The sequence below is a fragment of the Engystomops pustulosus genome, chromosome 10, assembly GCF_040894005.1.
Source record: "Engystomops pustulosus chromosome 10, aEngPut4.maternal, whole genome shotgun sequence".
In the NCBI taxonomy this organism is placed as follows: Eukaryota; Metazoa; Chordata; class Amphibia; order Anura; family Leptodactylidae; genus Engystomops; species Engystomops pustulosus.
The window spans coordinates 12,518,810-12,529,477 of record NC_092420.1 but is presented as its reverse complement, the minus strand read 5'-3'; the positions used below and the strand labels follow the sequence as shown (position 1 = coordinate 12,529,477).

General features: G+C 46.2%; 1 protein-coding gene across 1 annotated transcript; it reads left to right on the top strand.

The window, feature by feature from the left end:
• The first annotated feature begins 373 nt into the window (after nt 1-373).
• Nucleotides 374-9,343, top strand: LOC140104240 (transient receptor potential cation channel subfamily A member 1-like). The gene is made up of 5 exons (XM_072127675.1): nt 374-707; nt 3,879-4,073; nt 4,149-4,342; nt 4,611-4,739; nt 7,942-9,343. The coding sequence occupies exons 2-5, from the start codon at nt 3,905-3,907 to the stop codon at nt 8,161-8,163; spliced, it is 714 nt and encodes a 237-aa protein (XP_071983776.1). The 5' UTR covers nt 374-707; nt 3,879-3,904; the 3' UTR covers nt 8,164-9,343.
• Nucleotides 9,344-10,668: the final 1,325 nt, after the last annotated feature.

Below are 10,668 nucleotides of genomic sequence, written 5' to 3'. Positions count from 1 at the left end.
CCCTGTTATACATATACTATAGGCTCCCCCTATCCTGCCCTCTTATACACATATGATATATACTATAGGCCCCCCCTATCCTGCCCTGTTATACACATATGATATATGCTATAGGCTCCCCCTATCCTGCCCTGTTATACACATATGATATATACTATAGGCTCCCCCTATCCTGCCCTGTTATACACATATGATATATACTATAGGTTCCCCTATCCTGCCCTGTTATACACATGATATATACTATAAGCCCTGTTATACACTGAGGAGTGTGGAGCAGGGGCGTTGCCTGTGCACCATTATGTAGCTCGTATCCTCCGGAGCTGCAGCTCCCCCCTCCTCCCCCTCCTCCAGTGTCAGTGAGTGCTGCGCATGCGCGTTGTGCCTGTGTTTTCAGCACCTCGGAGAGCGGCCGGGACTGCGCCCTCAGCAGCTCAGGGAGGGGAGAAGCGGGTGTGTGGCCCCTGCCGGGCCCCGGGGGTCTGTGTGCACACCAGGGTGCCCACCTCAGCATAGCACCCACACCTGCACAGCACCCCAGCCCCAGCTATGCCAGCACCATGCTGCCCCCCAGTGTGTGCCCAGGGGGGGCCCTGCTGATCACTGCCACCCACACAGACAATAGGCAAAACCTGGAGCTGAACAATAAGTGATCCATCACAGATGACGGAGAGGACAACGCCCCCTACTGAGCCAACACAAGGATGGTGAGACGCCTCAGCTACCTATATACACTATATACACATATATATATAGTCCTCCGCCAGCATCGCCTCCCAATATCCATTCCACTATGAATGAGATGGTGCCGGAGGCCCAGAATAGGGGAGTGGGCATCTAGCGGGCATCCAAGGGCTGCACCACATGAGGTTGGTGCTGTCTGACCCATCTATTCATACGTAGCTATATAGATATACCCTGACCTGATGTACATTAAGAAATGTAGACCTCATCACCTAAAAGGAGCTTCACATGTGTGGTGCTATGGGTCAGAACCAGATGTGCTGCAGAACATTGTTCATAGATGTAGTGTAATAGATAAGGGGGGGGGGGGTCACAACATTGTAACCAGTATCAGAGAGGAGGATTGTCTACATTGTATCAGTCAGGAAAGTGGAAGCTATGAGTGACCGAATATGGGAGATTCTCAGATAATTGATGATGGTTGTAATATTGACGAGTGATCAAAGTCATTGTGACCAGTGATCGGAATGATCGTGACCACTGACAAGTGACATAGTGACTGTGACTTGTGATCAGAGATTGTGACCACTGACAAGTGACATAGTGACTGTGACTAGTGATCAGAGATTGTGACCACTGACAAGTGACATAGTGACTGTGACTAGTGATCAGAGATTGTGACCAGTGATCGTGACCACTGACAAGTGACATAGTGACTGTGACTAGTAATTAGAGTTTGTGACCAGTGATCGTGACCACCGACAAGTGACATAGTGACTGTGACTAGTGATCAGAGATTGTGACCTGTGATCGTGACCACTGACAAGTGACATAGTGACTGTGACTAGTGATCAGAGATTGTGACCACTGACAAGTGACATAGTGACTGTGACTAGTGATCAGAGATTGTGACCAGTGATCGTGACCACTGACAAGTGACATAGTGACTGTGACTAGTAACTAGAGATTGTGACCAGTGATCGTGACCACTGACAAGTGACATAGTGACTGTGACTAGTGATCAGAGATTGTGACCAGTGATCGTGACCACTGACAAGTGACATAGTGACTGTGACTAGTAACTAGAGATTGTGACCAGTGATCGTGACCACTGACAAGTGACATAGTGACTGTGACTAGTAATTAGAGTTTGTGACCAGTGATCGTGACCACCGACAAGTGACATAGTGACTGTGACTAGTGATCAGAGATTGTGACCTGTGATTGTGACCACTGACAAGTGACATAGTGACTGTGACTAGTGATCAGAGATTGTGACCACTGACAAGTGACATAGTGACTGTGACTAGTGATCAGAGATTGTGACCAGTGATCGTGACCACTGACAAGTGACATAGTGACTGTGACTAGTAACTAGAGATTGTGACCAGTGATCGTGACCACTGACAAGTGACATAGTGACTGTGAATAGTGATCAGAGATTGTGATTATTGATCCAAGTGATAGTGACAATTGACAAGTGACATAGTGACTGTGACTTGTGATCAGAGATTGTGACCACTGACAAGTGACATAGTGACTGTGACTAGTGATCAGAGATTGTGACCACTGACAAGTGACATAGTGACTGTGACTAGTGATCAGAGATTGTGACCAGTGATCGTGACCACTGACAAGTGACATAGTGACTGTGACTAGTGATCAGAGATTGTGACCACTGACAAGTGACATAGTGACTGTGACTAGTGATCAGAGATTGTGACCAGTGATCGTGACCACTGACAAGTGACATTGTGACTGTGACTAGTAATTAGAGTTTGTGACCAGTGATCGTGACCACTGACAAGTGACATAGTGACTGTGAATAGTAATCAGAGATTGTGATTATTGATCCAAGTGATAGTGACAATTGACAAGTGACATAGTGACTGTGACTAGTGATCAGTGATCGTGACCAGTGATCGGAGTGATCATGACCATTGACAAGTGACATAGTGACTGTGACTAGTAATTACAGATTGTGACCAGTGATCGGAGTGATCAGAGATTGTGACAAGTGACATAGTGACTGTGACTAGTAATTAGAGATTGTGATTATTGATCCGAGTGATAGTGACCATTGACAAGTGACATAGTGACCTAAGGCCATTGCAATCATGGGGAGTGATCCCAAAGTGTAATAAGGAGTAAAGTGTAAGAGGTGCAGCAGCTGTGCCCTGACCCTGTGCCTGTCACTATTATATGTGGCACATTATAGGTGGGGTCTTTGTTTGGATTTATCATCATGGTCCAAAATATAGTAAAACAACAACAAGCAGTTACAGTAGTAATAATGTCCAGCAACCAATACAATGACCTGTGCGATAATGTAAGTGATCAGAAGTAATGGATCTCCGGGGATAATATCCGTCCCTGTAGTGACTCGCAGCTCATCTATTATTGATCTATTGCTTTCTTTCTTTTAGGCCCTTGCATTACATCTATATGGGACATTCACAGTAATGCATTGGTTGGGGTTGTGTGGTTTTTTTAAGACTTCTAAGCTTCCCCTTTAAGATACCGCCCCTAGTAGGGCTAAACTTGTGCCAGTGCTCCAGGGCTTATGCCCAGTCTGTGCCCTTCTTTAGTATCAGCTCGTGGAGCGCTTTGCCCTGCCATAATCCGGTAAATGTATCCTGATAGACCCCAACTTTGCTGAATTGTCACAGGGGGGTCTATGGTAGTCGAAATGTGCCCCATTTATGTGGCCATCTATCCCCCATGTTTTACCCAATTTTACATATTATTGTTCAGATTGACCCAAACACCCAAGCACAAGGCCACCAAATCGGTTATTCATGAAATTATGTTTTACATTTTGATCATTTTAATATGTTATTTTAATATTTTTTGACCTTATATTTCACATTAATAGCAAAACCTATTTTTTAAATTAAAGTAGCCCTATGCTGACTGCTAGGCCCCATTATACACTGATACTTCCTGTCCTGTGGAGATCACTTCTCAGCAGTTGCCCTGTTGTTATCACAGTCAGGGATACAATGACAGGTAGCAGTTTTACATATACCAGATATTTCACACTTCACACCGCCCCACCCTGCACAATGACCTCAGCACAGGTCACGGAGCATGCCCACAACACTCCCCCATCAAAGTCATCCCCAGAAAGCTGTAAAGCATCTCTCTGAATGCTGTTAACAACTCAGGAATCATACATGATGTTCTATTCTTAGATTTTGCTGGATGAAGACCCTGACCCATGAGACAGATGGGTTTCTACATAAGCTCCTTGTCCAGAAGTCCCTGCACCAAGACCCAGGTGCGACACTACCAAGTGGCCCCGAGCTACAACTACAAATGGACGGACATCCACTACGAAGCCAGCAGGGGCAACGTGGAGAAGCTGCGGGCGCTACTGAGCACCTCAGGTACCACCCCCCCCCAAACCCCCTGTCCCTTGCACCCATGGGTGATGTCCTCGTCTGACTATTTCTGTGTTTTAGACAAAGAGTTGGTGGATCGGAAAGACTATTACGGGAAGACGCCCTTATACTGGGCGGCCTATAAAGGACAAAGAATTTCCATGGAGTTACTGCTACTACATGGGGCCAATGTGAACAGCTGCTGTAAGCATGGGGGTACCCCCCTACACGCGGCCATTGGATTGTTTCCTGACTGCGCCCTCTTACTTATACAGGTAAGAAGACTATCTGTGGGATCGACATACATCCATCCTGTGTGGTGATACGTATAGTCCATGTGCCAGCATACGGCGCATACAACAAGGGCACCCAAAGGTGTCAAACCCGCCCACCGGACAATCGGATGAAAATGCTGTGACCCAGCACAAGACACCAACATTCAAAGGCTACTAGGTTCTATTTCCTAGAGCCCAGGGACCTCCAACCCAACACTGATGGTCAAAGTACTGATTAATAAAGTTGCACTTCTTTCTTTTTGTGCAGCACGGTGCCGATGTCAACCTGCAGGACAACTGGGGAGTGACGCCCATGTACCTGGCAGCATGCAGCGGGCAGCTGGAGTGTATACGGCTCCTGGTGCAGGCAGGCGCTGACATCACATACAAGAACAAGGTAAGTGGATGCACTGAGGGCAGAATATTACATCTACAGATGAGTATAAGTCTATTATCTAATTAGTATAATGGACATCGCTAGCAGAATAGTGAGTGCAGCTCTGGGGTATAATACAGGATGTAACTCAGGATCAGTACAGGATAAGTAATGTCATGTATGTACACAGTGACTGCACCAGCAGCAGAATAGTGAGTGCAGCTCTGGAGTATAATACAGGATGTAACTCAGGATCAGTACAGGATAAGTAATGTCATGTATGTACACAGTGACTGCACCAGCAGAATAATGAGTGCAGCTCCGGGGTATAATACAGGATGTAACTCAGGATCAGTACAGGATAAGTAATGTCATGTATGTACACAGTGACTGCACCAGCAGCAGAATAGTGAGTGCAGCTCTGGAGTATAATACAGGATGTAACTCAGGATCAGTACAGGATAAGTAATGTCATGTATGTACACAGTGACTGCACCAGCAGCAGAATAGTGAGTGCAGCTCTGGAGTATAATACAGGATGTAACTCGGGATCAGTACTGGATAAGTAATGTCATGTATGTACACAGTGACTGCACCAGCAGCAGAATAGTGAGTGCAGCTCTGGGGTATAATACAGGATGTAACTCAGGATCAGTACAGGATAAGTAATGTCATGTATGTACACAGTGACTGCACCAGCAGCAGAATAGTGAGTGCAGCTCTGGAGTATAATACGGGATGTAACTCAGGATCAGTACTGGATAAGTAATGTCATGTATGTACACAGTGACTGCACCAGCAGCAGAATAGTGAGTGCAGCTCTGGAGTATAATACAGGATGTAACTCAGGATCAGTACAGGATAAGTAATGTCATGTATGTACACAGTGACTGCATCAGCAGCAGAATAGTGAGTGCAGCTCTGGGGTATAATACAGGATGTAACTCAGGATCAGTACAGGATAAGTAATGTCATGTATGTACACAGTGACTGCACCAGCAGCAGAATAGTGAGTGCAGCTCTGGAGTATAATACAGGATGTAACTCAGGATCAGTACAGGATAAGTAATGTCATGTATGTACACAGTGACTGCACCAGCAGCAGAATAGTGAGTGCAGCTCTGGGGTATAATACAGGATGTAACTCAGGATCAGTACAGGATAAGTAATGTCATGTATGTACACAGTGACTGCACCAGCAGCAGAATAGTGAGTGCAGCTCTGGGGTATAATACAGGATGTAACGCAGGATCAGTACAGGATAAGTAATGTCATGTATGTACACAGTGACAGCTCCAGCAGCAGAATAGTGAGTGCAGCTCTGGGGTATAATACAGGATGTAACTCAGGATCAGTACAGGATAAGTAATGTCATGTATGTACACAGTGACTGCACCAGCAGCAGAATAGTGAGTGCAGCTCTGGGGTATAATACAGGATGTAACTCAGGATCAGTACAGGATAAGTAATGTCATGTATGTACACAGTGACAGCTCCAGCAGCAGAATAGTGAGTGCAGCTCTGGGGTATAATACAGGATGTAACTCAGGATCAGTACAGGATAAGTAATGTCATGTATGTACACAGTGACTGCACCAGCAGCAGAATAGTGAGTGCAGCTCTGGGGTATAATACAGGATGTAACTCAGGATCAGTACAGGATAAGTAATGTCATGTATGTACACAGTGACTGCACCAGTAGCAGAATAGTGAGTGCAGCTCTGGGGTATAATACAGGATGTAACTCAGGATCAGTACAGGATAAGTAATGTCATGTATGTACCCAGTGACTGCACCAGCAGCAGAATAGTGAGTGCAGCTCTGGAGTATAATACAGTATGTAACTCAGGATCAGTACAGGATAAGTAATGTCATGTATGTACACAGTGACTGCACCAGCAGAATAGTGAGTGCAGCTCTGGGGTATAATACAGGATGTAACTCAGGATCAGTACAGGATAAGTAATGTCATGTATGTACCCAGTGACTGCACCAGCAGCAGAATAGTGAGTGCAGCTCTGGGGTATAATACAGTATGTAACTCAGGATCAGTACAGGATAAGTAATGTCATGTATGTACACAGTGACAGCTCCAGCAGCAGAATAGTGAGTGCAGCTCTGGGGTATAATACAGGATGTAACTCAGGATCAGTACAGGATAAGTAATGTCATGTATGTACACAGTGACTGCACCAGCAGCAGAATAGTGAGTGCAGCTCTGGGGTATAATACAGGATGTAACTCAGGATCAGTACAGGATAAGTAATGTCATGTATGTACACAGTGACAGCTCCAGCAGCAGAATAGTGAGTGCAGCTCTGGGGTATAATACAGGATGTAACTCAGGATCAGTACAGGATAAGTAATGTCATGTATGTACACAGTGACTGCACCAGCAGCAGAATAGTGAGTGCAGCTCTGGGGTATAATACAGGATGTAACTCAGGATCAGTACAGGATAAGTAATGTCATGTATGTACACAGTGACTGCACCAGTAGCAGAATAGTGAGTGCAGCTCTGGGGTATAATACAGGATGTAACTCAGGATCAGTACAGGATAAGTAATGTCATGTATGTACCCAGTGACTGCACCAGCAGCAGAATAGTGAGTGCAGCTCTGGAGTATAATACAGTATGTAACTCAGGATCAGTACAGGATAAGTAATGTCATGTATGTACACAGTGACTGCACCAGCAGAATAGTGAGTGCAGCTCTGGGGTATAATACAGGATGTAACTCAGGATCAGTACAGGATAAGTAATGTCATGTATGTACCCAGTGACTGCACCAGCAGCAGAATAGTGAGTGCAGCTCTGGGGTATAATACAGTATGTAACTCAGGATCAGTACAGGATAAGTAATGTCATGTATGTACACAGTGACTGCACCAGCAGCAGAATAGTGAGTGCAGCTCTGGGGTATAATACAGGATGTAACTCAGGATCAGTACAGGATAAGTAATGTCATGTATGTACACAGTGACTGCACCAGCAGCAGAATAGTGAGTGCAGCTCTGGGGTATAATACAGGATGTAACTCAGGATCAGTACAGGATAAGTAATGTCATGTATGTACACAGTGACTGCACCAGCAGCAGAATAGTGAGTGCAGCTCTGGAGTATAATACAGGATGTAACTCAGGATCAGTACAGGATAAGTAATGTCATGTATGTACACAGTGACTGCATAGTCTGTTTTATATGTTTGCTGCTTATCTCTAGAAAACCGGGCTGCCTCCCAAGCGCCTTGCTTCCCAAGTTGGATTTATTGCCTGGATTGAGTCCTTCTCCCATCAGCCTCGCTCATTAAAACACCTTAGCCGTCTCCGAATACGATCCAGCCTTGGGCCCCAGAGGCTGCGGGCAGTGAGGACCTTTAACTTGCCACAATCACTGAAGTGCTACCTTATGTTTGAGGACCTGGTGCTGCAGGACCCTGTGTAACGTGCCCTGTGTGTAGTTGTGCGTTATGGCGTCTCCGTGCAGTGGAACGTTCTCTCTCTCGTACCCATCGGTGGTGAAGTGACCACAGGCGACACAACAGTGGGGAACACAGACTCACTCTAAACACTCGATCTTTGTGAGCTTCCATTTCTTACACCTGCAGTCTCAAGTATTTTTTCTTTATGTCATAACTTCATTAGAGCCAATATGGTAGCCACATAGTCCAAAACCCGGATCGGGCCGGCACCTGAGACTTGGGCACCTGAACGGGAATTGAGTTGCAAAGGTAAGGGCATATGCACCATAGACGCCGACTGTCTGCTGCTATGGGGCCCTTGAAGAGAGGGGCCCAACCCTGATTGGTCACATCCTTCCTCCCCCTCTGCTAACACCTGTGCATGACTCCCCTGTGCCCATGGGTGCGTCTTCCTGGTTGACAAATCGGTGGGTGCTATTTTCATGATATAAGGACCCCTGTTCAAACAGACTATAGTATAATCCTGGGCCCCACCAACCAAAGACCCCAAATGACCATTGCCTTACACAAGAGAAAACTAAAGGTGGACAACTTCACCTCTGCTACATCTTAAGCCCAAAGGTTATTGACCTTGTATAAAAAAATTTTGGTTTGGGGGCTCAGTAACTCAGATAGTGGCACAAGAAATATTGGGTAGATGGCGATCCATATTCATCAATGAGGGACAGAAGGGCAGTTTTGGGCCATTAGAGGGGCCCCCGGGATGGATATTTCTCCCTATAGTCATTGCTGGTATCTATCATGAAGGGGTCCTATATTAGACCTTTAATATGTATATACAGTCACATAACGGAATTTAAAGGGATTGTCTTAAGAAGAACAATACTCATTTGGTGGGTACAGCACCCCTTTAGAGCTCCTGCCATTCGCCTGGGCCACCCCCGCGGGGTCAACTGAAGCCCAAATGGCCCTAAGTGATCTCTGGGGAGGTGACATGACTTATCCTTATGACAGCCATGTCTATAGTCTCCATAACCCAAATCCTAAAGGTCAGGAGGTCATGTGACCAATAAAACATATCTGCATTTATTTAGGGAGATCTTTGGACAAATAATGTATCATTTCATCGACAAAACGAGGCATGAACAATGTACGTGGTTTTTTTTGGTTCAGATTTTTTTTTAATAAATATTTTGTATTGATTGTTTCGTATCTATTTGAATGTCGCTTTTGATCACATGACTTGTGGAGAGGGGATTGGGGGTTATGGTGGAAATTTGGCGTCAAGATTTAGGAACTTTAAAGCAAACCATGTTCTGGGTCCTCTGCCGAACCCTCAATGATGTCACTTGCTTCACTTTATCGGATCGATTTGTAGAAGGGATTAACAGAGGAACGACATGGAGAAGTAAGAAAAAATGGGGAAACTGTTTAAAATTTGAATAAAATTTCATAGTAACAGTTGCGCCCCAGAGTCACACATTGGGGCACATTTACTTACCCTTCCGGAGGAGTTTCCAAAAGTGCATTGTCCGTGTTTAATGCCCTGTGCCGCGATTCACTAAGATCGTGCGCCCGTAAGTGCTTGGCTTGCGGCACAATTTGAATGTTAAATCCTGCAACGGCCTTCCCCCCGATTTCTGTTGCATGAAAGCCGGCACATCTGTGCCAAAATCCGATCGCGTGCGACACAATCCCCTGCTAAATACCTGTCACAGCCGTGCAATCCCCAAAATGTAGGAAAATCTAACTAAAGTGCGGCCGCAGACCCTTAGTAAATAAGCCCCATCATGTGTAGCCATCTAATATCCCACTAGTAATAGAAGACCCCCACAGAAATCCAGAAATTCTATAGTTTATGTAGTGCATGTTCTATAGACTGTAGGTTATAGTGGGGGGCACTCGGGTTATAGTAGGAGATGCTCTGGTTATAGTAGGAGACGCTCTGGTTATAGTTGGGGACGCTCGGGTTATAGCCGGGGACGCTCGGGTTATAGCCGGGGACGCTCGGGTTATAGTAGGAGATGCTCGGGTTATAGTGGGGGGCGCTCGGGTTATAGTAGGGGGCGTTCGGGTTATAGTCGGAGACGCTCGGGTTATAGTAGGAGACGCTCGGGTTATAGTCGGGGACGCTCGGGTTATAGCCGGGGACGCTCGGGTTATAGTAGGAGACGCTCGGGTTATAGTCGGGGACGCTCGGGTTATAGTCGGGGACGCTCGGGTTATAGTAGGAGACGCTCGGGTTATAGCCGGGGACGCTCGGGTTATAGTAGGAGACGCTCGGGTTATAGTCGGGGACGCTCGGGTTATAGTCGGGGACGCTCGGGTTATAGTCGTGGACGCTCGGGTTATAGTCGTGGACGCTCGGGTTATAGTTGGGGACGCTCGGGTTATAGTCGTGGACGCTCGGGTTATAGTCGTGGACGCTCGGGTTATAGTTGGGGACGCTCGGGTTATAGTAGGAGACGCTCTGGTTATAGTTGGGGACGCTCGGGTTATAGCCGGGGACGCTCGGGTTATAGTAGGAG